At 39.2% G+C, this 27,844-nt stretch overlaps 1 protein-coding gene across 5 annotated transcripts in view; it reads left to right on the top strand.

Moving 5' to 3' along the window:
- The window catches only part of MAST4 (microtubule associated serine/threonine kinase family member 4), a 545,073-nt gene that overhangs the window by 234,096 nt on the left and 283,133 nt on the right, over window positions 1–27,844 (top strand). For 4 of the 5 annotated variants that reach the window (XM_058563945.1, XM_058563939.1, XM_058563941.1 and 1 more), the window contains one exon: window positions 16,322–16,396. The exons of the other annotated variant lie outside the window; for it this stretch is intronic. In XM_058563945.1, coding sequence (XP_058419928.1) covers window positions 16,322–16,396 — 75 coding nt within the window. The remainder of the gene's footprint in view (window positions 1–16,321; window positions 16,397–27,844) is intronic. 5 annotated transcript variants of the gene reach the window in all.

Below are 27,844 nucleotides of genomic sequence, written 5' to 3'. Positions count from 1 at the left end.
CCAAAGCTAGTATAAGAGAAGCTGGTTAATAAATCTTAAGTTCTTTTGTGATCGCCCCTGGCCCCCACTCCCCCCACCTTTTCTGGTTTCTATATTCTGTGGCCTTATGCCATGACTGATGGTGAGTCAGGGAATTGCTTCTAATTAAAGTGCAGGTTTGCTCAAGCCATGGCTGGTTAAAGAGGGTGGTACTAATGGGAAGATAATAGAGACATATTCGAAAAGGCTGCATAACCAGTGTGATAGTTCAGTTAACATTCTAAAAGATCTACCTGGGATAAGTTTAATTATTCTAGTCATATCGGTTTGATAGGTCAAAGTGCATCTGTGTGTTTAAATTCTTCACTGAAAAATCATTTCCCCTTATCTTTCTTTTTCTATTTATTCCAAACGATCATGTTTTTTTTTTTTGTCTTCCTAGAGCTGTTTGTGATGCTGTGGGAAAGCTGATGGTATTTTTTTTTTAAACGAATAGGACTGAAGAAATATTTTATGAATGAGCAAGAGAACGCTTTTGTTTTTATCAGTTTATTCTTTCTAGTTAGTGTCATGTGAGAGGGAAAAGTTTATCACAGAAGATGGAAGTCTCACAGGAGCAATATTGTTCAGTAATGTTTCATGTTTATCCTGGGTTTGCACAGTGGTTACTGAGTCTCATCAGAGAGTAAGAGGAGAATGTAGACTTCCAAGTAGTTAATTTGGAAAATATTACAGAATGTTTGGACATGAAGTTTTCCAACTCACTGCTCTGTGGATTTTCTGCCTGTGGGAATAGTTTTTTGAATCAATGGAAGGAAAAGGCCTAATTCCTGTAAGAATTTTTGTGGAGAAGAAAATCAGAATTCTTTTCTAAATATATAACTTACGTTTTGAGCAGATGGAACAAACCTTTAGATGTCTTGCACTGAACACAAAGTACGTTAATGTAGCAAAGAAATTTAATTATATACATAATAAGTTACTTAGAGAGCCAGCAGAAATTAAACATTTATAACAAGTCAGGTTTAAAATGTTAGTGAAGTTGCATAAATAGGTTTGTTACAAATTTTACAAGCTTGCCTTTTCCAAGAAGGCAGGGACAGTGTCTTTTTTAAGTTAACTTTTGTGTCCACACTGCCTGGCACATAGTAAATGGTTATTGAATGAGTATGTGAAAGAACAAGAATTAGACATCACACATGCTCTGTCTAGACTATATCCCTAGCGGTGGTGACTTTCGTCATGGTTAGTGTGTGTATTGGTTAGCTATGGCTGCGTAACAAATAACCTAAAATGTAGCTGCTTCAAACAACAAACATTTATTTGTGACAGTTTTTGTGGGTCAGGAATCCAGGTGCAGCTTAGCTGGGTCATCTGACTCATCTCTCACAAGGCTAAAATCAAGATATTGGCTGGAGCTGCAGCATCTCAAGGGGGAGACTCAGTTCCTCTGGGGGAGGAACTGCTTCCAAGGTCACTCAAGCGGTTGTTGGTAGGATTCAGCTCCTTGCAGGTCGTTGGAGCCAGGACCTCAGTTCTTTCCTGGGTGTTGTCCGGAAATGTTGGCCTCCCCAGGGCAGCTCACAACACGGCAACTCACTTCCATCAGAGTGAGCAAGTGAGAGAGCAAGACAGACGTCACAGTCTTCTGTAACCTGATCTCCGAAGTGACACCTCATCACTTTTGTTTTATTCTGGTGTTTAAAAGTGAATCACTAAGCTCCACACTCAAGGGGAGGAGATTACAAAGAGTAGAGATGCCAGGAGCCGAGGATCATTGGGAGCCATTTTAGATGCTGCCTACTAGAGTTAGAAAAGGGAACGGATTGTGTACTGGGAGCACTTCCACAGGTGGAAGTGATCACCCCCACTTCACGACATTATCTTTTACATGCCTTCATGTTAGCTCATTTCACATTCATTACAAGGGTGTGTGTCTGTGTGTGTGTGTGTGTGTGTGTGTGTGTGTGAGTGAGTGTGAATTCTCCCTTCTGAGACTGAGTTCCTTGACGACAGGGACCTTATCCTATTTATATTTGTGACTGCAGTACATATGCTGTTTGGCACTTAAATATTTAAAAAATAATAGAATCCATGAATTGGAAAAGATGCATTCAGAGCTGGGCTAGATGGTATTCTCTTAATTTAGGTTCTTTCTTCTGAAAGCAAGGCTGGAGACGAGGATTTGAAGGCAAGTAGTTTGAGAGGTGACCTCAGGAAGCAGGAACTTGGGCAAAGGAGGGATGTAGAGGGCAGGCCAATATAAGGTTGCTGTGATGGGCGCTGGGAATGTCGCTCTGCTGGGACCTCCTGAGACACGCATTGAAAAAACCTTTCCTGGAATCATCCATTTGAAGGACTGCTACAGGGAACTGGAGCATTTACCCACCACCAGCTGCTGTCTCCATTGGTTGAAGGTTGTCCCAGAGGAATTAACTCCTCCTCCCTCTGGCCTGGCAGGCTTCCCTGGTCTTGGAGAATGCGTGCGGCAGAAGCAGTAAAATGTACAATATGTGTGTTTTCTCTGGGACACTGTTCCCACTAGGTGGATCTGATCTTGTGGAGTCCCCACTGCAGCTGAGGCTGATATCAGAGGGGTGTGGGGGGCCCTGTGGAATGAGATGCAGGCACCCGTGGTGTCTGCCACACTCACAGAGGGTGCTGAGGCCTGATCGCAGGTGGGGCCTTTGACCGTGATGGTCAGAATGGGAAACTGAGGGAGATCCAAGACCTGTTTGGCCCTAACCTAGAATTTAAGTGGATAAATCCTTTTGTACAGTAGTTTCTGGAAGATTCATGCTCTTTTATTTTGCTATTTCCACTTGAACAAAAGGAAAAGTGAGATATTGATCTCAGTTTTGAAGAGTTATTAATTGTCCTCACATGTGCCGGTCAATGTCGCTGCTGTCTGGAGGAACAGATTAGACATTCCTGGATGTTGTCATTATCAGGAAGGCAATACTGACTGATTGCCTTCCTGATTTTAAATCTGATTACTTTTTATCTGATTTTGAATCAAATACTGTGCATTTGCACAAACGCTGCCCATATGCCCATATTATTGTAGAAGATCTTTTGATTGTGCTTTTTATGAAATTGGGATGTCCTTGTTTGTAAGTATTGACCTAGACAAGAGTGATGGTTACACAGGTACGTGACCAGCTGTTAAATTGTAGTCTTTTAAAAAATTTGAAGTGTATGAAATACTGAATAGTACGGAGAATGATATAACAAACTCCTCTATACCTGACATCTAGAATTAAGAAATATTTACATTTTGTCATTTTTCTTCAGATAGTATATTTTTTTTTTCTTGAGGAAGATTGACCCTCAGCTAACATCCATGCCAATCTTCCTCTCTTTTGTATATGGGTCGTCGTCACAGCATGGCTGACGAGTGGTGTAGGTCTGCGCCCAGGATCCAAACCCGAGAACCTGGGCTGCCAAAGTGGAGCACGCTGAACTTAACCACTATGCCACGGGGCCAGCGCCAGATAGTATGTTAGTGAAAGCAATTGAACATTATAACAAGAAAAAAGAAACCTTAAATCATAAAAGGAATGTGACTGAAAACTCCTCTCCAGGCCTGTGTGTCCTTATTCACAGTCCCTCCCACAAGCAACCCCATCATGATTTTGGTGTCTGTATTTCCAGTTTGTGTTTTTATTCTCTCATAGATATTTTACAGCTTTTTTTTCCCACTCAGAATTGTTTTTTGATGTATCTGTGTTGATTCATACAGATTCAGTTCACTCATTTTAAATCCTGACTAGTGTTTCATCTTATGAATATTTAACAATCTTTTATTCTTTTCCCTAACAATAGACCTGTTTAGTTGTTTCCAGTTTTTTACTATTACAAGAATGCTTCAGTGGACATCCATGTACGGATTTCTTGCTGCTTGTCTGTAAGGATTATTCTAGGATATGTGCCAAGAAGCAGAATTACTGGGTTGTATGGTCTACTCATTTTCAACTCTAATAGACATTGCTAAAATTTTGTCAAAGTGCTTGAACCCAGTGTACACTTCTACCAGCAGATCGCTGTTTTCTCTCATACTCCCCAGCACCTGGCATTTTGAAGACTCGTTGATTTTTGCTATTCTGCTGGGTATAAATTATTTTGCTCTTTTACTTTGAATTATACTAAAGAGGTTATCTTTTTATATGTCTAATGCCCGTTTTAGGTTTCATCTTCTCTAATCTGTTGGGTCATATCTTTTACCTATTTATTGTTACTTTTTTCTATTAATTTATAAATTTTACATATTATGAATCTTATTTGTTCCTTTAAAATTTATGACATCATTCAGAAGGCTTAAATTCTAAATACAGTCCAGTTTATCAATCTTTTTCATGAGTTTTGCTTTTCATACCTGTTGAGGAAATATGTTCCTATTCAGAGGTCATAAAAATATCTCATACTTAATTTTTTCTTCTAAAATTTTTAACGATGTGTTTTGACATTAAGTTTTCACTCATCTGATTATTTTTTTCTTAGTATGGTGTGTGATATGGATTGAAATTATTTTTCCGGGTAGACAGTGAATTTTCACCATATCATTTGCTGAATTAGTGTATCTTTCCTTCATGTTTGTTATTCATCTCTATTTTTACTACCTTCCCATTTGTGGAAGGGCCTGTTTTTGGATTCTCTACTTGCCCCAATCTGCTTATTTTCTGGTGAACACCACCTGATTTAATTACTACAGTTTTATAATAAATCTTGACTTCTGTAGGGCAAGTCCCCTATTCTTGTACTTCTTTTATTTAGAATTGATTTGGATATTTTTGGCTATTTAGGCCTCTAAGTGAATTTTAGAAATCATTTGTCTAATTCCACCAAAATAAATCTACTTGGAATTTTGATTAGAATTTCAATGGCTCTCCAAATTAATTTAGGGGAGTATTTGAGTCTTCCCATCTATATGCAGTATATGTCTCCATTAAGTCTGGTATTCAGTTGTACCCATTAAACTATTTTATAATTTTCACTATATGGATCTTGTTCATCCTTTTTTTTTTTAACAATGCTTTTTGTACATTTATTCTTTTTTTAATTGACTATAACCTTGTTATTAGTTTAAAGTGTACAGCATAATGATTTGATATATGTATATATTGCAAAAGGATTATCACAATAAGTTTAGTTAACATCCATCACCTCACGTAGTTACGTATTTTTTTCTTGTGGTGAGAATTTTTAAGGTTTTCTCTCTTAGCAACTTTCAAATATACAATACAGTATTGTTAACTATAATCACCATGCTGTACTTTACATCCCCGGAGCTTATTTATCTTATAATTGTAAGTTTGTACCTTCTGACCACTTTACTCATTTTGCTCAACCCCCCACCCCCTGCCTCTGGCAACCACCAAACTGTTCTCTGTATCTATGAGTTCTGTTTTTTTAGATTCTACATATAAGTGAGATTATACACTATTTGTCTTTCTCTGACTTATTTTGCTTACCATAATGCCCTCAAGGTCCATCCATGTTGTCATAAATGTCAGGATTTGCTTTTTTTTTTTTATGGCTGAATACTACTCCATTGTATATATATTTGATATTTTCTTTATCCACTCATCCACTGATGGACACTTAGGTTGTTTCCATGTCTTGGCTACTGTAAATAATGCTGCAGTGAACATGGGGTGCAGATATCTCTGTGAGATACTGATTTCGTTTCCTGTAGATGTATACCCAGAAGTGGAATTGCTGGGTCATATAGTAGTTCTATTTTTAATTTTTTGAGGATCCTTCATATGTTTTCCATTGTGGCTACACCAATTTATATTCCCACCAACAGTGCACAAGAGATCCTTTTTCTCCACATCCTTGCCAACACTTATTACTTTTTGTCCTTTTGATGATAGCCATTCTAACAAGTGTGAGATGATATCTCTTTGTAGTTTTGATTTGCATTTCCCTTGATGATAAGTGATGTTGAGCACCTTTTCATGTACCTGTTGGCCACTGTATGTTTGTTAATCTTTTAATAGCTGTATTCCCAGATATCTTATAATTTTTGTTGCTATTGTGAATTGTTTCTTTTTTTAATGTTTTCTAATTGGTTATTGCTGGTGTATACAAATACTGTTTATTTTTATGTATTGATCTTATATCTAAAATCTCTTTTAGTCCTTCAAAAAATATTGTCTGTAGAATCTCATGATATTTTAGTAGAGACATTATATCAGCTGCAAATACAACAGCTTTCCAGTTATTTGCTCCCGTGCTGCATTGGTGAGGACATCTAGTACATTGTCAAATCATGGCAATATTATAACAATTCTTATCTTGTTGCTGTACAGCTGCAGACTTACATACTGCCTCTTCCTCATAGTCTCTAATCTTTCCTTCTGTAGTCTCTGTTAGACATACATTAAAATTTCTTATTCTGCCCTCTACATTGGTAATTACTATTCTGCTTTTCGGTATTTTGGTATTCCCTAAAACTGTGTTGTATTTAAGTACCAGAATAAGGGAATTGATGTTGGTGTAATACCTTTAGTAAAGACATAGATCAGTGGTTTCGTTGATTCTTGGTTCTCTCTCCCAACCCACTTGCCCTTCCTTGCCTCCTCACTTTCCCAAACCTGGTACCTTCCCCTAAACCCTCTTCCTTCACCAGCAATAGGACCAGATTGGAGAGCTTTATCTTGGTTAACTCTTCAACTCATTGGCATCTTTAGACTATGTAACAGTTTTCCAATGGACATCTTTATCTTACCATCTATTTTTATCAAATTCAAAGATAATTGGAAAGCAGTGATACTAAGGAATGATTTAAATGTAGCCATTGGTTTTAAGGGAGCTGGGTGAAGGCTTGTCACTGCAATAGCACACGAAATGAATGATTTAAATACAAGGAGAAGAATATATAATGGAGACAGCACCGTCCATATCTCACATCATCAGAATGTGAGTGACAGCAGCGGCGACAGGAAGAGTGCTGTGCTATGTAAAGACTCTTTCTCCTGGAAGCCAGGACATGACTGAGATTGTAGGTCACATTGTTTATGGCTCTCTTAGAATTGAACTTTTAATAGAGCAATAAGGTTTTGATTTTAGTAGGCATTTGCATTCCTTTACAAACATCTCAGCATAGTTGAGGTCACTGAACTTAAAAAGCCAAACCGATAAATCAGTGCCACCTTAAGTAAGTGGTTCAGTATTCTTACCATTGATCATAATGACCAGTGAGAGGTTCTTTGGGGTAGTGGTTGAAGGTACAGACTCTGTGGCCAATCTGCCTGCATTTGAAGCCGCTTTCCACCTCTTACCAGCTTGTTGACCTCAGGCACATTTTTAGACCTTTTTATACCTTTATTTTCTCATCTTCAAAATGGGGATAATAATAGTGCCCATTTCATAAAGCTCTTATGAGGATTAAAGTAGTTCATACATGTAATGCACAGCAGAGCCTAGGCACACAGTAAGTGCTCTATATAACTGTTAACTATTTAAAAACTCATATATTCACAAGAATATTTACTGTCCTCTAAGGATCATGCAGTTTATTGAGACAATATATATGCTTCCCTGGTTCTTTATTGTTGCACAAGAAGAGAGGTTCTCATTTAGAGAAGTGTTGCTCACAGCTATAAGTCATGGAATGCCCTTTATTCCTTTAGAAGTATTCCTTCAGGATTAAGTATTAAGGAGTTAAAGACAAAAGTCTTAAAATGTTTCTTTAAATATCTGTTTCAGCTGCATAAGATTAGCACATTTTTCTTGGCAAAGAACACCTTTTCCTTTTTTTGCTGGAGTATTTTTTCGTCAGCAGCCTTCCTTGTTTTTCTTCCCGAACGCTTCCTCTGGTTCTCTTTCTGTCATCTGCCCTCCTTCTATTCTCCATGCTTCAGCACTTCCCTCCCACCACTTCCCATCCTCTCACTTAAAAAAAACACAAACTTTGCTCATTGATTGTTTAGCATGTTTCCTTCCTATTTTGCATTCCCCTGGGCGTCTGGGACAATCACAGTGGAAGTGCACGGGTAGCATGGGAAAGTCACTGTGTCACTGGATGGACAGCAGTTTTAAAATGCAGTCAGGATACACGACTGACTGGCTGACAGGGGATAACAGAAAGCAGTGCCGGCTCAGGTGCTCTGGGGCAGGCTATGAGGCCATCTGCATCTAGTCTGTAGTCACTGCTCGGTTATTTTCAGAGGTTAGCTTAGGATTTGCCTTATATTGGGTAACTAGAGGAAGCTGTTGTGTGCTTTTGTAGTATGGGATGTTTTAATGTTATTTTGGGGAATCTGAGCCATTGGTGGTCCCCAGAAAGCCTGGAACCTCCAGTCTAGGCTCTATTCACAAATGTAGAACATGCTCAAAATCCTCATGAACTCTGTTATGTGGAGTTTATAATGAGAAGCGAAGTGGGTCAGTGTTAGAGGCACCATAAATCAGCGGTTCCTGAGAGCCATCTCGGTACCTTAATAGCCAGCATTTCAGTGTTTACCCATGCCAGGCATGTGCTGAACATGATATCCATGTTATCTCCTCCCACAACCCAATGGAGGCAGCTGTTTTTATCCCCATCATAGAGATGCAAACATCTGCGGGTCTTTTCAACCTTTTCCACTGTGACAGAGTGCCTTCCACCCATGCTATGTTACCCCACCGGGCAAGGACTAGCAGTGGAACTACTGTGGAGAAGCCAAAACGCAATTTGTTTACATTCTCCAGATAAAAGGAGGTTTTGGTTAACGGATGGAGAATGTAATTATAGCAATGTGACCTGAACTGATGATTTTATTTGTACCTGTTTAAAAAGTCCATGTCTTCTAAGCATCCAGGGCCTCATTAATGAGAGGAAGGGACAAGAAGACCTTTCATCCATATATCACACCCAAGAATTTATAGTGATTGTGCTTGTTGGTAAAACACGTGATTGTCGTCGTGTTATGGGTTAGCAGTGTTGTTTCAGGTGTTCAAAGTTGTAATTATGATTGGGGTGTGTATATAGGCCCTTCATCTGTTTCACATACAAATCTGTGTGATGAGCAGCTGCAAGATGAGAGGTCAGTTAAGTGGCATCCTACCCCAATCTGCAAAGCCAGGCTGCTTCCTCTTTCCTGGGACACTGACCAGTCTTTGCATGGCTGCTAGAACAGATGAAACAAATCAAAACAGCTTTGAGGAGTCTAGTGCATCCCCCTGCCTAATTTAAACCCCAATCAAGTCTAATTATCAGAGCCATAATACTTGCTGGCAATAATTTGCTTTGGGTACCACTCAGAGCTATGTTGAAAATTTTCTTTTGCCTTCCAGAAAATTGGTTTACCTTTAAATTTTTTCCCCCAGATTTCCCTGTGGAAAATTGGTTCTCTTAATTTAGGTATCTTGTAATTTTTCTCATTAAAAAATGTGTGGCATGTGATATCATTAGATTTTTTCCTAAATTGAAATGACTTAAGTGGGTTGACATATGTGCTGCAGTATAATTGTGCTGTGTTTTTGGAGCCCAAGTCAGTAATTACATCCATAAACTTATTGTGTATGGTAAAATATGTTAACTGGTCTTTGACATAAAATTCATTAATTTGAATCAATATGTAATGTTCTGAAGTGCTCTAACAAAGGATCATTGACTGATGGGTATAATATAGTCTAAGACCCAAACATTTCTCTATGAATAGCAGTGAATATAAACATTTTCTAAATAGCCAGTCAATACTATGATTCCCAAAACACACATATTATGATGCCTACAAGAAATTTGAACTATGACATGAACCCCAAAATTGAATTTACTTATTTTTAAAGCAGGGTATTCTGGATATTTTTGATCTTTACAATATTGCACTAACTTTCAAAGGAGTTTCAAACCTTCATATGGATCATACTAGTTACATATGTGGATGTTGGGGTCCGGGAAGGTTGGTGGCAGGAAGGAGACTGGCCCTCAGTGAGATCTGCTTTGCCCACTAACCCTCAGAGGGTGCCAGAGCTCCTTTCTCCATGGAATCTTAGCGGTTTCTGTGCAGACTGGCTTTTCTGCTTCCCTGATGTTGAATAACTTTAAAAGGCAAATTGAAGTGTACCAGGGTTGGGAAGTAAATTTGAATTCAAAGTAAGAATTTCATCAGGAATCCAATCCCAGGATTTTCTTTTGACTTGAGACTGCAGACCTACCAAAATTACATTAATGTGAAACCTTGACAAAAGAAAAATCCCCGTGATTAGATATGTGGTACTTCACAGATAATATCTAGTTCACCTCTTCAGCATTTCTGGGAAGCAAGAGCCAGAGAAGAAAAGTAGTACTGTGTGGCTTCTCTGCTCAAATTGTTTGCCTCCCCTCCCACCAAACATAGGCATGTCCACAGTGCTTCAGTGCTAGTGAGTAGACCATATTTAATACAGCAAGGGCAGTTTTGAAGGTCGAACAACATAATCTGTTTAAGAAACTGGGCCTGACAGAGAAGAGAAAAGGGAAGCAGTCCCTGTGGTTGCTGCTGTTAACTTTTGCTCAGTGACCCTGTGGGTACCTTGTATCTTCTCTGTGACCTCCAAATCACTTTGCGCCTTTCCCCATATCTATCTATCTGTCTGTCTGTCTATCAAAGGGCTCCCTGCCCTCTGATGTCTGGCCTAGTGGGGGAGCAGGAGATTAGAAGGAAGGAGGAAGAACAGAGAATATGATAGAAATTATTGTTCTCTAGCTCCCTTCCTGTGGCATTAGCACTGGCTGGCTGAATGTTCTGCAAGTAAGGGTATCTGTCAGGTGACCCTCCATACCCAGCTCTCGGTTTCAGTTTCTGGAAGCAGCTCCCTCCCTTTGCCTCTTCTGGTCTAGGGGTGGTGAAGGAGCACTACTCCTTTTACTCCTTTGTAAGTAATTCCTGTATCAAATTCTTCTCAAACCACCTAGTCTGAGTGTGCCCTCTGTTTCCTGCAGGAACCCTAACTAAAACACTGGGTATGGATGAGCTGGTGTAATTATACATCATATACATAAATGTGCTTCATTTATTGGTTTGATAATTATTTGACCAATATCCACCAAGTGCCAGATAGAGAACAAATGAGACAAAGTTCCTGGCCTTGAGGAGCTTATAGAAAAAAAGATAAACACATACGTATACAATATATTGTCAGGTAGTAATAACTGTTATGAAGTAAAGGAGGACAAGGGGGAAGGTAGTGATGGGGGGTCCTCTTTTAGGGATGGATTAGATAGGGATGGTGGGGGTTATTGTTTGACTCATGGGAACCAAGATTAAGAATGAGACAGAAAGGGTGACTCCTAGGTCATTGGTCAGAGCAACTGGGTGAATGGTGGTACCCTTTCCTGGAGATGAGGAATACTGAAGATGGCAGATAAAGGGGGCAAAGGTCAAGAATTGGGTCATGGACATGTGAAATTTGCAATCCCTGTTTGACATCTCAGAGTAGGAAGTAGAAGTTGAGGGAGTACACAGGTGTTTTTATATAGTGTTTAATATATTTATCTTATGTGTATTAGAAGAAAAATGTAACTAGCACAACAAAGCCATGATTTCAAGATGTTATTACTTAGGCCATCATTAAAAATGGAAGTATTTAAGTTTTTAAAAAATGGAGTCATCTTTTTAAATAAAACAATTAAGAAAAAACTAGTATTCAGTTAGATGTAATAGCACACATAGAACATGGAAGTGGGGAAAAAATTCATAAGTAAATGACTGCGGTTTGGGGCACAACCTAAAGCATTTGTAAGGAATTGCTATGTGATTCCTATCGTGTCACAGTTTAAGAACCATTCCCTTGGTATTTTTGTTTTTGTTTTGTTTTTTAATTGAGGTCATATTGGCTTATAACATTGTGTAAATTTCAGGTGTACATTGTTATATTTCAGTTTCTGTACAGACTGTGTTATGTTCACCACCAATAGTCTAGTTTTTATCTGTCACTGTACATATGTGCCCCCTTGTGTAGTTTTAACTGCAGGTCAAGTCATCGATTTAGTCGGTAGAGACCAGCATTGTTTAAAAAGTAACTAGACTAGATGAGAACACGGAGTGCACTGCTGGTGGTATTGGCAAGTATTGTTTCATGATGTGAAATACATTTCCTATTGAGCATCACAGTGAACAAAGTTAGAAGCCACCGTCTTAGGGTCTGCTTTCAGAATAGGGTATCACTTCCCTACGCCATTTTGGTGACTCCCCTTAAGCCAAGCTGAAAAACCTGGATTTGAAAGTAGACAAGAACAAATGATGTACTTTCACCTTTATAAGGTTATTAATGATGGAGGTTTTCATAAATTATTCTGTGATTAGTTCCATGGGTTTTAGAAGCCTATGATGTCATCGTCGAAAATGTGCTCTAGCTTCTAAATGGCTCATTTCTTCCATGTTCATTTGGATTTCTGATCCCTATTTGGATATGCTCGGTAATTGTGAAATCTCCTCAGCTTGTGAATTCTTTCAGTCAATTTATTTTCATGGAATTTTTTGGCTGTGCCTGGTCCTAGATTGCTTTATTGACATGCAGGAGCCCCTTTACTTGTGCTTGTTGGCAATAGCTTTGTTGTATTTAAGTATAGTGTTTAGTAAGAGCTTCAATTAGGGCTGAAATATATTTATCACAGACAAAAGGATGTCTCAGAGTTGGGTGAAAAAGTTTATTCTTATCTGAGAATACATGTGATTCTTTTCAGAATTAAAACTGTTTTGAATGGACTTTTAAGTAGTAGTCTAGGAGCCCTTGAAACAATGATGTGATTTTCTGGGCTTTTCTTCTTATGTTAAAATCTCTAGGCTGGAAATGTCTAATGATAGATTTAAAAAAAAAAAAATGGGATAATAAAAAATAATGCCCAAATTATAGATACACTTAGTTTTAAATTTTCCTTGTGGCTCTAATTTTGAGACAGAGTAACTTATACCTGCTTTAAAGAATTAGGCTTTTAAATAATCTGATGTCAGCCACTAAATTCATTGGGCACCCATTATTTCATGCCCGATATATGGTTTTTCACAGAGCATTCTTGTAAATATGTTTATGTGATGCAAATTAGGCTAAAGTACTACGCTATCAGATCTGTAATGTTTAGGGAGCAATAATTTCTTTAAAAAGTATGATCTGCAATGTTAAGGGATATTTATAATTTCTAAAATGACTTACTTAACAGGAGAAGCCTTGATGAAAGCATTTAGCATGGAGATGAAATATGTCTGATTAAGTTTCCAGATTATGCACATGTCAACACTTCTTTTGTCATCTTTTAATGGTTTATTTACATAACTGAGGGCTGCTACTTTTATTAGTGGCGGTTATCACAGCAAAATGACTTTGGTTAAGTTGACCTAAGCAATATAATGTGCTTCTGTTGCCACAGAACCAATGGTGAAGAATCCAACCCTCCGCCTACAGTCGAGAGCCCCTCTTTACGTATGTAAATAAGCCATTCAGTTGAGAGGCCTGTGGGGCCTGCCCAGGTCCAATCTGTTATTTGGCTGATGTTGATGGCATTTGCCAGGAGGTAAATGGTACCAGGAGACTGATGTTTCCGTCTGGAATGACAGATACCAGAGTCTGAAGGCTGTCATTTAAGAGGAGAAATTGATTCTTGGGACTAAGAATTTGGGAAAAGAAAATGAAGTCACAAATTTTGTCTTTAATGTCCTGAGTGATAGAATTTGATGCTTTTCTTGAACATGGAAAACTATACCTAAGAATTGTCTTACAGGGACATCGGTTTCCTGCAATACCATTTATGAGAGCCCTGTTTGCATTTTTAAAAATGTAAAGTATTTCATAATTGAACGGATAGAGCTGACTGTGCTCAAAGATGAATGTTTGTACCTTCCCAGGATGTGTCGGGGAATCTGGCCTGTAACAAGACTGGAGAAACAGAAAGAGAGAGCTTTTAAATTACGGTCTCCCAAAGTGAAGAAGCGGGCATGTCCGGCTTCTAATGAATTAAACTCTTCTCAAAGGTTCCTATCTAGGACCTAGCTGTGCACACCTTTCCACAAAGTCTCAGTATCATCAGACTAACTCTAGAATACATGAGCAACTAACCACCACCAACTTTTTTTTCAACAATAGGATACAATGTGACTATTATATTGAAAATTAAGATTAATTTAAGATAGGAGTCATATGGAGAAAAACTTACTGTGAGCTGTTCACAATTTCTTTATTTTCACTCCATATACAATCCATTAAAATGACATTATCCAGGCTGTTCTTTAGTTTCTATTAAGATGTATTACTAGAATCTGTGTAAATATATTGATTATTTCATAGACATATTTGTTTGTTGAAAGCAGACTATTGTTACAGATTCATTGTTCTTGATAATAAATGAGATAAAATGGAGACCAGGTTTCAAAAACCTACGTACCCCCTTCATTCCCATTAAAAGATGTGCTTGCTCTCTTTAAACCAGCTTTTCAGAAATGGGGAGTTGAAGATTCAGATTCTAGGTTTAATATCTGTATCTGCCCCCTGCTGAGTTCATGGTGCAATTAGCTAATTAAAAAAAAAACATTTTCACCTTGGAGTCAGAAGAAGAGCAATAAACCACAGACCTAGGATTTAGTTAATTTGCACATTGACTGTAATTGACTGTGTTTAACGCTGAGATTAATTTTTTTTCATGATGAGTGGGAGCCTGGCACAGTGCGTTGGAACTCTTAAATCATTGTAATCATTCCAGAGGGAAGTTAGTAAGGGCGGATAGTTCTACAGATATGTTAATGAGGATAGTTATTTATTTACATCTGATAACTTTTTTTAGGGAGAAAAAAGCATTAAAACCACTTTCTGGTAAAGCTTTAAATTTAAAGGAGAATTTTCAAATCAAGCCAAATAATCTGCGATTAAAAAAAACGATTTCTCATGTAAAAACTATTGATTCTATTGAATGGGAGGTCATACTCAGTTTTTTATTTGTTTGTTTCTATTTTGCTAAGAAGTGTTCAGTGAATTAATGAGCATCATTTATGCTGTTAAAGCTTTGGTACATTTTCTAGGTCAGCAGAGTTTTAAGACTCTTTCCTTGCGTTTTTTCAGAAGAGGGTAGGGAGAGAATGCGTGTTGGCAGGGCAGTCACTAGGAAAAATATACTCCTGACTTGCAGTCTCCTACTTATGACATTTCCTTTTTGAAAGGTAAGCGTTATATTTTGGACACCGAAGCAGTGATTGTTGGCAATTCAAGTGGGTGTGATTGATCCATGTCTTAAAAGTAACAGAGCAGTTATTCCTAGAAAAAAAGAAAAGGATTCTTAAGTATTATAATATAGACATTGCATTTTTACCTAAGTAGAATGTCTTTTCACTCTTCTCTGTCTACACAGCTGAGCAAATGCTAACACTCCATCTGAAGGGCATTTCACTCCGTGTGTAGTCTCTCACTTGGACCAGGGACTTTAAACCTAGGGTTTTCTGAGACCATCTCTCTGTTGCTTTAATCTCCCCATCCCTGGAGTCAGTGCCCACCATGGATAGTGCTTGCTTCTTAAATTCTGGTTTGGTATTGTCCAGCTTTGAAAGATGAGAAGTGAAATTCTATACCATTTATGGGAACCCCTATTCCAACCTTTAAAATATAGTTCCTTGGTTTGTGTGTGTGTGTGTGTGTGTGCGCACATATGTGTATGTGTGTGTTTGGTATGGATGAGTAACGGGGAAATGTTAAGGCTTTCTCTGTGGTCCATTTGTCCTATATATTTACACAAGGACTTGAGTAGGGTTGGTCTAAGGAAAGACCACACTTCTTCATAGTTTAAGTTATAAACTTAATGCCAAATCCCTGTTTGAGCCAATAAAATTTAATTGTATGTAGGGGCAGAGTTTTTGGAGGCTGCCAGACACCAGGAATTGTGCCAGGATGATGGAGAGAGGAGCTTCCAAGGCAGGAGATTTTTCATGGTTTTGAGGAAGACTGATTTCCATATCATTTTGGTGATATCCAAATGGGTGGCAAGTTTAACTCTAAGAGTGCCCCTTAATACCTTCTGTTATTCTAGGGAGATGGACTTCGTGTTTGGGGAAATTGTGTTCCAGTTTTCCTTAGTGTCCTTGAAATATAACTAGAGACAATATCAGATAATAGGAAAATGAAGATTTGATGGGAGATGTCTTAATACTGGGCTGTCTTCATGACTTTGTTACACGCATGCATATATGAGGCTGTTTTTAAGAAAATGTCTTGCATGTGCTTTTGTGGGGGAAATCTGTTGTGTGCTTTTATTATTAGATTTTAGCTAAAACAGACAAAGTATGTGCCGTTAAACACTGTCCCTCTCCCTTTTCTGACCATTTTCCCATCATCCCACGCCCCGCCTTCTCCCTTCCCACCTCTTGTTCATTCCCCGTCTTCCATTCACTGTCAGGAAGGGCAGCCTCCGAAGAGCCATTTCAGCTCAGCCCGACATCGCCAGAGACTAGTGGACCCAGCTGCTTCAAAAGTGAGTGTGTCCCGTCTCCCTGGGCGGCGGGTGTGCATGGCCCTGTGGTCCCTCTGCGGAAAATGGGGTTGTGGGGTTTTAGTTATGCTGGTGCGTTTGAAGGCCTTAGAGGAGGCAAAGTGTTCTCTACTAATGCAAGACCATCCACACCAGTGGAGTTCTGGTAAATGTTTAACACCCAGCCCTGAAAACAAACAAAACTCTGATAGGTAGCATTTGCTGGTTTTTGTGGTGTAAATACTCCCGCCACTGCCAATGTCAAGTAGCCGTGCGACAAAACTGAGCTCAGAGCTGGGAAGAGATGCCCACGGGAGCTCTGTTCTAGTTTTTCCACCATAGAGATGCAATTAACTTTTAACATATAGATTAACATAATATACAATTATATGTATACAATACAATATAATATACAATCAACGATTAACATATAGATACAAATAAACCCTAGTAAAATTTAGCAAGGTAATTAGTAAGCAAATCAGTTTTGGGTATCTATTACCTTTGTTTTCAATATAATGTATTTAATTATAAGTTGAGATATTTTTAATTTACAGTAATGGCTGTGTTTAACAACTGGCTTGTAAAATCCCTGAAACCTTCCTGAGCTGGGTGGGTCCGCTCCAGTGCCGCAACTGTACGTGCTCCATATTTGTTACGTATTTGTGGAGAACAGTCTTAAGTCCGTTTGGTCATGTCCAAATCTTATGTTCTGTTTGGCAGATAACAACGGCCGCAGAAAAGTGGCTGAGGTTTTGCTAATCCCACACAGCCCAAGCAAGTCGCAGGCTAATTGTGCTGCACACAGACTTCTAGAAAACAAACATTTATTAGCAAACAGGCACAGAGCATTCCTGCAGCCTGTCCTATAGACTCAGCGAAGTCCCTGCTCGCTGGCCTTTTAAATGCTCCAGCCAAATCTTTCTTGAAAGTTCCACACAAGGTCGAGTGGAAGTTGCCTCTGACAGCTTTCTAGAGGCAGGATTCTCTCACCTTTTTAGTGGGCATCATGCAACAGGGCTCCTCGGACACAGCTGCTGGACATGAGGCCATTGGGCAGTTGGAGCCAAGTGCTAAGGTACACGTTTCAGGCTTCCCTAGATTTTTATGCCTTGTTCACGCAAAGGTGGAGAATGTCTCTCAAATCATTTTGCCAATTTCCTTACCTTAAATACCACTAGTTTCAACAAGGAAAGCCTGTTTTTCACATCCGTTATGCTGACTAGGAAGCCACCGATTTTGATTTCAGCAATGAAAACCCATTTCAGTATGCTAATTAGCAAAATCTCTGGTGTCGACTGAGATGTAGATACAATGCTAGTTGACCACTCTGGGGGAGTAGATTCTGATTAGGACAACTGACTGTGTATAGGATATAATTTTAACCAATGTATAATATTATATAATTCATGCTGAGGTATTTGAAAGTGGACTCGATGTCATAGCCTTTTGTTACATTCATTAAGTGCCTTGGATGTCCCCCTCTCCAAGCTCCAAAGCTTACTTTGGCTCAGGATCCTTGTGATCAAGTCACAGAAGTTCTGTTGGTATGTGAGGAAAAAAAAGGAACTAGCTTTGAGTAAGTCAGATGGTTTCATCATGTAAGATGTGCATTTTGCTGAAGTAGAGCATAGCTCAAGAGTATAGCAGGTCCTTCTCAGATCCCACCCAAGAATTTTAACTAAGGAGGCACTAAAATATCATGTGATGAAGCACATCCACTGTTACACCCAGCATGTGCCTCTTGGTCAGTGGTGTTGTAAGGACTCAATTGAGCATGTGCTTTTGTTTCTCCTCTTTTTTTTTTTTTTTCCTGTATTCCTTTCATTCTGCCTTGGCATTTTCAGAAATACTGTGCCTCATGCAAAGTGTGATCTATTACACTGTAAATTAGCTGATTTTCTTCTATTGGTGGTGGGAGTCTTTTTGTTGTTCCATTTTGTTTTGAGTGAGAATCATGGCTTCTTTTTCTAGACAAACTCTAAAAGGAACTCATTAAACTGCTATAAAGATGATGTCTGGTGCCTTAATGTGCTGTGTGAAAAGGTTCAGCCATGTTACCAAATAGGTTTTAAAGGTCAGATCCTTTCCTCCCCAAAATACTGCAGTAGTAGAAATTTGAGAAGGGCCTAAAAATCTTTTCTAACATTAAGAAATGATGGGAGAAGCCACTGTTTGCTGTGTGGATATGTTACTTGGACAGTAAATAGCAAATGGAAATGTGCATCTGTGTAGCCAGTGACCTTTCATTATAAGCACATTGGTTTAGAATCAGCACTGTATCATTTTCAACTCAATACACCTGAGTTGCAGTAAAGACCTCTTGCAAATTACAGGTGCCCACATTCTGAGGGTCAGTAACAATTTAGGGTAAACCAGCTGCCAAATCTTTGGAGAACGTTGATTTTATTATGAGTTGCATTGTGTAATCTTGGAAGAAGTGTGACCGGGTAGAAACGTTTAGTTTCCCAGTAGCCATACGGTGTGGTGGAAAGAATATACTAGGCTGGGCTGTACACTGGGCTTTGTGATAAACCAGCTCTATGGCCTTTGGTAGCCACTTAACACTGAGCCCCCGTTGCTCTAGGTTTTCTCGTCTATAAAATGAGAGTATATGAAATGTTCTCTTAATCAAATTATGGGATTATTTTTCTTTTCTATCAAGGCTATTTATAGCTAAATACTTGACCATTTAGTCTGAGATTTTTGAATGGCATTTCTCGATCCTAAAATCCCTCTACAAATGCCGTCATTCCTCATTACTTGCCAAGCATTACTATCAGGCAGTCTTCTATCAGTGTCTTCAGTGGAAGTTAATTTTTAAAACAGAATTACTTTAAAGCTATGGGGAAAATATAGACCAGATAGAAGGGGCTCATTTTCTGCTCAAGGAGTTGGCTTTTGTTTTTAGCCTGAATTTTTTTCTCTTAGTCTTAGCAAGCATTTTATGCTTTGAGTATAGGAAAGCAAGCTTTCACATCTGTTTTATTTGAAGAATAAAGGGTTAAGGGGAAATCAGAGGTATGTAATGTACCTCTGATTGGGTAAGCTTGTCCACTGGGAATTCTAAAGTGTCTGTGTGAGAATATGCCCACCTGTCTGTCCACCAGTGTGAACGTTGTAACACAGCAAATGAACAAAGAATGAGGCAAAACAGGCAATAGGAATAATAGTTCCAAGACCACAGAGCAGTTATTTGTGGAGCTGGTAAAGGCCTCTGTTAAATAAAAATCAGTTTGGTATGAGAACATCAGGAACAGGATCTGGGGAGACAGGAGCTGGACAGGAAAAAGCACGAGAGTGTACAGAGGATTAGTTCTCAAATCTCCTGGCATTTCAGCACAAAAGGATGATGAAGATTTATTCTAGATGAGCTGTCATTTTCCATTGGAGGCTTTGCTGATCCAGAATAAAAAGGGTCATAAAGACTGTATTGAAATTTTGAGCATGTGAGAGTAAATAGTGGTAGGCATAGCATTTAATAAATTTCAAAACCAAAATGTGTTTAACTTTCTATCCTCCTTTAAAAAACAAACCAACTACCCAAATGGACAGATGATCCAACTACCAAAAACCTGTACATAATTTTAAAATACATTGTTTCAGTCTGTTATAGGGCTTGAAAATCCTTTATACTGATTCTCAGCGATTTCTCTACCTTTTTCTAACGAGAACAAGGTTTATAAAACCGGGGCTCCTTGCTGGGAAAATCAGCCCAGAGCTATCTCAGAGCAGATGGTCTTGTTTTTTTACTACTCTAAACCGTTTAGGATTGACCCTTTTTTCATTTTTACCTATCCAAAGAGTAAATGTCTTTGAGACCTTAGAAACCCACCGTTCAGAGGCGACAAGAAGCTGCATTGACTAGAATTCATAGTTGCAAAGATGATGTAGAATAAAGGCGATGGAGATCATGGAATCGTGCTTCTGTCTGTAAAACCAAAAGAAATAGGTTGATTTTTTAAGCACTAAGGGAATAGGCTTTAAAATATCTACATTTTTGAGCCTTATTATGCATTGAGTTTCTGGATGGTAATTAACACCTTCCTAGTCCTAGGAATTTCAAGTGTTGAAGAAGGATTTCTTCTTTTTTGGAGGATGTAATACTTGTTACTATATTTAAGGATGTTGAAAGATGGGGAAGGGGTTGGGAAGACTGGTTGCCATAATTATTCTGAGTATTTTAGTCACATAAAATGTACTATGTAAACTCTTTTACAAAGGCTTTTAGGGGTGTTACATTTCTAATAGAAATTTTTGAGGCAGCGTTATAGTTTTTGTTTGTTTTTACATCAGCCATCAACAAATTACCTTTGGTCCCAGCTAAAATGGGCATGAATCTCATATCTGAAACTTGGTAGCTATGACTTTGGACCAATTACTTAATCACCCTGAAAGCCTCAATTTCTTCATCTGAAAAATGGGGAACAAAATAATATCCACCTCATCAAATTGTTTAAAGTAGTAAATGAGATAATGCATGAAAAGTTTTTACCACACAGTCAGATACTTAATGAGTACCAGACAAATTGTAGCTATCCTGTAAATAATGATTACTCTTATCCTGGTTATTAGGTAATCATTATTCAACTTTTCAGAGATTTTTTTTTTCCCATTTTGTGAAATAAAGGGTTAGGACTAGATGATCTTTGAGCTAGAACATCTGTAGTGTTAAAAGTCTGTAGAGTTCTGCTTGTTTTTTTTTGTTTTTTGTTTTCTTTTGTGAAAAAGACTAGCCCTGAGCTAAGGTCTGATACCAGTCCTCCTCTTTTTGCTGAGGAAGATCGGCCCTGGGCTAACATCTGTGCCCATCTTCCTCTACTTCATATGGGACACCGCCACAGCATGGCTTCACAAGCGGTGCATCGGTGCACACCCGGGATCCGAACCTGTGAATCCCGGGCCGCTAAAGCGGAGCGCACACACTTAACCACTGTGCCACAGGGCCAGCCCCCAGTTCTGCTTGTTTTTGAATGTCTAGCATGCACTTAGCAGTATGTTAGGCGTAGAGGAATATAAATGGCAAGATTTGGTTTTTACCTTCAAGAATGTAACATAATTAGCAGAGAAATAAAGCAGAGATGATAATAAATTATATGGTAATATCAGTGTGGTGATGATTTTGTACAGAGGGAGATCTGTGAGCAGCAGTCAGAAAAGGCTTCTTGGAGCTGGTGGGTTTTCATCAGGGCCTTGAAAGAAGGATAGAACTTTTTAAACAGCATGAGTGGGCATGGACATTACATGAATGTGCGTCATAAAGTTATCCGCCAGACTGGAGTGGAGGAAAGGTGACTCGAGGTGGACATGGAAGGAATGCCCTTGTCCTGGCCCCCATAGTGGAATGCGTGCGGGCTCTGAGATCATGCAGACTTGTTTTCGAATTCTGTGGACTAGCTACGTGGCCCAGGGAAGGTCTCTTGTTACCTCGTCAGTACAGTGGAGGAACAACACTATCTACCTCATTAAGAATGTTGTAATTAAATGGTGTGGTGCAGCTGTTCCATAGAGTCATCAGGCTGTTTGGGGGAGTAAAATGGCAATACGTAGTTAAACTAGACATAGTCTGCCCTATCACCCAGCAATCCCAACCTGAGAAAAGTGGCCTCTGTCCCAGGACACAGATGCTTCTTGCAGCATTGTTGTTGTGCCAGAAAGTTTGGGGGTGTTGTGGGTGTAGACGGTTGAGTGATTGGGAAAATAGGGTGGATGCCATCCATAACATCTAGCAGTTAGAAGCAACAGCCTGAGGGGCACTCAGCAGTGCGGATGGAGCCTAAGGCATATCACCGTGTGAAAACAAGTTAAAAAATATCCAGTTCTCTAGTTCCATACTTTTCATGTCAAAAATACATGCACACCATACAGTTTACATTTTCCAAGAGCTCACACAAAAGCTAAATATCCATCAGGTGCATTGGAAAGGTTGCAGGGCAGAGAAGGGGTAGGGGGCATGGAGTGGAAATAGGTATACGGGTGAATAAACTGATGGTGAAAATAATATGCTCTGGACTGAAGAAGATGTATTAACCCTCCCCTCTCTTCTGCATTCTTCCCATGCAAAAATAAATAGGCCAATAGATACGCTATATGGGAGACTTAAATGTTCCAGGAGTGGAAGCAGTCACGTGTGAAGGAAGTATGGCTACTGCAGATCATGAAGGAGCTAGCACTTCTGCAGCCCTGATGTGTGCCCCACATGGTTCCAGGTGCCTTCCACCTGGGACTCACTCCTTGACTCCTCATGGTACCCTTAGGAGGGCTGTACTATTACTGCCATTTTGCAGGTGAGGAAACTGAAGCTTGATGGTGTTAAATCACTTGCACAAGATCACACAGCTAGTAAAATTAGGAAGCCAGGATTCGAACCCAGTCAGTCTAGCTCGTGGAGTCCTGTTCTTAACCATCATTCCTTGCTGCCTCCAATGGACATAACTGAGGTGGACAGGGAGGAACAGACACTTTCCACTCATGGCGCCCTTGTCACATGCCTGGCAGTCCCAACTACTTCCTTTTTGTGGAGGGTGACAAGTTTTTTTTAATTGTGTGTACTTGGGTGTGTGTGTGTGTATAAAACTTTTTATTGAAATATAGTATACATGCACAAGTGTACAGCTTGATGAAGGTCCACAAACTGAGCAATCCTGTGCAACCGGCACGCAGATCAAGAAACAGCACACGATGGGCAATTCTGAAAAAGAAAAACTTCTGTCATTTTTAGTGGGCACTAAGTTACAAGGCTGGAAAGCAACATCATGAAAAACATAAACCATTAAAAGCGAAAACCAATAGAAATGTCAAACATTCTGAAAATTGCTACATGTATGGGGCATTTCTAAGGCATAGAAAAAACCCCTCTACCTTTTCATTGATTTTACCAGTTAGTTGCTTCTGTTATGACTGGCCAAGGGGCACAGACAGCTCATGAAGGAAAGCAGAAAAGTCTCTAAGTGAATTTAAGGCAACCTCCTGTTATCAAAGGATAAAACAGGTTGAGCTATAGGCATTCGTTAGAAATAAATAAATATAAAGGTAACACCTACCATGGTTTGGATCATAAGGAAGACCTTGCATTGGGCAGAAAATGATATTTTCATCTCTCCTCCAGTCATTCTTTAACTCTAGTGGACAACTGTCTCTGATGTTCAATCTCAACTCCTGTGGGCTGCATTTGCCAGTTTACAGGACAAAGCTATGAGAGCGTACATCACACTGAAAGGATAATGTTTTCCCACGTTCCAAATGATCAATTCCCTTTCTTCATGTCGAAGAAGAGGGTCATGTTGCATTTTAGGGCTATGCTTATAATGTGATCTGTCTACCTGGCAAACCTGTGTACAGCAATTCACTGCCTTTGGCAGGACAGCACAGAGAAGTTAAATAACTTGTACAAGGTCACAGAGCTAGTAAAAGAGGAAGCTAGGATTCAGACCCAGTTAGTCCCTGTGCTTAGCCACCACACCACGCCCTTTGCTGTCACCATCTAGGAGGAGCTCGCCTCTTTCCCAGGGGACGCCCTGGACCGGGCGGGCGGCATTTCTCAGGGTTCAAAAGGAAGGCCACCCCTGTGCCCCAGGTAAGGTTCTTTTTGCCTCAAGGTCTCCTGCCACCTGACTCCACACTGCCGTGAACCTAGATGATGCTGCAAAGCTGTCTGAAAAGTGTTTATTCTCTTGTTGTTCTGACGTATCTACCCCAGTTTACAAGAATTTTTGTCTGTCAGCTTTAACAGAATTCCAGACCCCTCACAATTCAGTTGAAAAATGGTCAAAGGGTGCCCCAATTTTTTCAGCCTAACGTCTCTCTGCTTAGACACATACAAGTAATTCTAAGGAAAGTGGATTCCACGTATGTGTTTTCCATGATGCTATCCTGTATGATTAAACACAGTATTAAAGCACTCAAAATTACAGGGCTAAAACATGTCTTTGGAATTCCATTCCAGTCATACATACTGAGCATCCCTTTTGTGGCCAGGCTTTGTGAGATTTAGTGCTTAGACTTGAAGGTGAGTATAGCCAGCTGCCTTTTGAAGAATCACTCCCTGATCTTATTTAAAGCACCTTTTAATTGAGGTGTAACATGTATACAGAAAACTGCAGATATTTTAAGTTTGATATTATCCCACATATCTTAGACACTGATTTTTTTTCTGTAAAAATAACACATCTCCAAAAAGTGCAGATATCAATGAACTTTCACTCACTGACTGTACCCACGTAGCAGCACCAAGGTAAAAAGAGTGTTACCAGCACCCCAGAAGACCCCCTCATGCTATGCTTGTAGTGGTTTTCAGAATGTTTTCAATTTCTATTGCTTTTGTTGTCAAAGTCTTATGTCTTTCCTGATACTGCTTTCCAACATCCTAACTTATTATCCAGTAAAATGATATTAGTTTTTGTTTTTAAGAAAAAGATGGGATTGGGCTTGAAAATACAGGTAAAATAAAGAACAGGTGTAAAGACAACAGTCACTATGGCTTTTAATATTTCAGTTACTGGAATTGCTGTTTTAAGTTTATTTGAATGTTGTGACAAAAAACATTAAGGAGGAAAAACTATTTAGTTTGGCCCGTTTCTCTTTCCTAACACAGATTTTTGCTGCAGTTATCTTTCTCCTTTTTTTTGTTTATTAGCTGGCAAAGGTTAAGTATGCATCAGTGAATTGTGACAGCCCAGCCCTTCTTGCCCTGAGGTGGATTTTTTTTCACGGGCTTTAAAAAGCTGGTGAATTACATTTGTTGACTTTTCTCAGAGTCATCGGAGTTGGGCTTGCCAAAGACTTGTGTCATAGGCAGTTGGCCAAGATGAGATTAGCAATTTATTTGCAGGAAGAGTGTAGGAAATCTTTTTAATTTAGAGATGAAAAGATCACGGAATGGGTTAAGTACAGGTTACCCAGTTTGACTCTAGATTTATGAAGAATTACTGAAATCATCCAATCATCCCTTTGGCTTTAAGGACTTCTGTATCGTGTTTGCCACTATACAAAAAGAGAAACAAATCAAAGCATAAACAGCAACTCTAAAAAGTAATTTAGACATTTAGCCAAGTAACTCTTATCTTGCCTGGGGATTGTTTCCTAGCAATACTTGAGAAGAGCAACCTGAACAGCTCAGATAGACTTGCTGGCGGTGCTGAGAGACCAGGACATCTTTTTGTAACTGGCTTCAGTATCATGATAACTCTGTTGCCTGTTTTAACACATTTTCAAGTTATTTATTTTTGGGGGGGAGGATAAATACTCCCCTCCCATTACCTCACACACATTTACTTACTTCCTGCCTGAAAAAGAGATTTGACTATGATGTGCCCAAGTACTGTTTTCTTTATGTCTATTCTGCTTAGGTTCACTGAGCATCTTGCATATGTGGATTGATGCCTTGCATCAATTTTTTTTTTTTTTGAGGAAGATCGGCCCTGAGCTAACATTTGCCAATCCTCCTCTTTTTGCTGAGGAAGATTGGCCGTGGGCTAACATCCATGCCCATCTTCCTCCACTTTATACAGGACTCCACCACAGCATGGCCTGCCAAGCAGTGCGTTGGTGCGCGCCCGGGATCCAAACTGGTGAACCCTGGTCCGCCACAGTGGAGCGCACGCACTTAACCACTTGTGCCACTGGGCCGGTCCTATCAATTTTTGGAAAGCCCTTGGCCGTTATCTATTCAAATATATCTTCTACCTCATTTTTTCTCCTCTCCTGCTGGGACTCCATTTATACCTAACCTATGTTAGGCAGTTTGATATTGTCCCACAGGTCTTAGATACTCTTTTTTGTTTTTTCCTTTATTGTGTTGGTGATTCATTTTGGGTAATTTCTATCATTTTGACTTAAATTTTCTTTATTCTTTGCTTTGCTTAGTCAGCTGGTAAGTCCATTTCATTCTGATATCTTTCAGTCTAACTTTTCCCTTTTGTTCTTTTTTATTATTGTAGTTTCTGCCTCTCTACAGAAATACCTCATGTCTTTATTCATGTTTTCATACATGTTTGCCACTGTGTTCTTTAGCATAGTTACTTTTTGAGTCTTTGTTTGATAACGCAAAGATCTTGGCTATCTCTGCATCTGTTTGTATTGCCTGTCTCTTTTCTTGACCATAGGTCACAACAATACTTAGACCTAGCTCAAGTAGAGAGCAGAATGACTCAGCACCCCTGCTCAAGTGGAGTGACATAGAAGAGACACACCTTTTTCTGGAGCTAAATATTATTTACCTCAGTTTCTACTGTTCTTTTATTCAAAATGCTTGGCACCTACTCAAAATTATAGATACATGAAGAAGCAAAATTTCCCATTTCTGAGGCTTCCTCTTCCACTTAGGATGTAGACAATGACAGGAGACCATTGCTGTTACGTTAACAATCAAAACAAGCTGGGTAAGGTACAAAATCATAGTTTAAAAAATTTAAAAAGCTAAGGGCATAAGTAAACCTTAAAAAAGTAAATTTCAGAAAGTAATACACTCTTGAAAGGAAGGAAAAGGCTTGGCTAGCTCTCAACCGTGGTGGAATAATAATGGTAGGAGGAAGCGGAATCTGCCATAGATGGGTGAGGGAGGAACCAGCCAAACTTATAACATACTTTTCATTTCCAGCTTTTCTTTGTAACTTCATTCATGTTGTTGAGAGTAATGGTCTCTTGCAATTGTCTGCATCCTAAGTGGAAGTCTCAGAAATAGGAAACGTGTCCAAGGAGATCAGGAAATTTGCCAAAGGGAAAAGAGAACAAAGATAAGCCTTGGCCATTGATAAATAGGGGCCTGGTTCTGTTGTTCTGTCACTGTTATAAACACATGGAAATGGTAATGGTCCTTGTTTACTGGGTTTCACGTGAACTATAGGCCTATGGAATGGTAGTCATGTGTTTTTATGCTTTGTTCTTTAGAAATTTGATCACTGTTGTACACAAGGGATTTGTTTGTGTAGCTCTTGTTTTCAGTCTTCTCTTGGATTTGTTGTGCAGTCTTGCAAGATGTACTAGGGGACACTGTTGAATTACAGTGTAGGGCACCCACCTCTTTCATCATGGTGCAGTACAACACTGTGAAATTCAGTTACTAAGTGCAGTAACTGGTATGTTACAGGACAATAATTTGGTCTCTGCTTCTATGGTCATCCTATCATTGTACTAAGATAAAGGCTCAGTTAAACTTACACTTCTCAAAGCATGTTCTTTGTATGTGCCTGAGTGGTGTTTCCCCCCAAAAGTGTTCCATGGTCCCATTAATTTGGGGAACACTGTAGGCCGTGCCCCTTGCTCTTGTTAAATAAAATGCTAATAATTGTAAAGATCTTGGGGAAATCTTGCAGTGAGTAAAATCTTTGGGCTGTATTTAATTAGGTGTTTCTCAAACTTATTTGAATACAAAACCTTTTGCCAAGGAACTTTTTTCTTGTCAAGCAATACCATTAACAAAGTTCTTTGGGAAATATTGAGTTAAATGGACCC

Source organism: Diceros bicornis, chromosome 20 (genome assembly GCF_020826845.1).
Source record: "Diceros bicornis minor isolate mBicDic1 chromosome 20, mDicBic1.mat.cur, whole genome shotgun sequence".
Taxonomy (NCBI): domain Eukaryota; kingdom Metazoa; phylum Chordata; class Mammalia; order Perissodactyla; family Rhinocerotidae; genus Diceros; species Diceros bicornis.
Note: the sequence above shows the minus strand (reverse complement) of the source record. Positions and strands in the feature narration are given on the sequence as shown.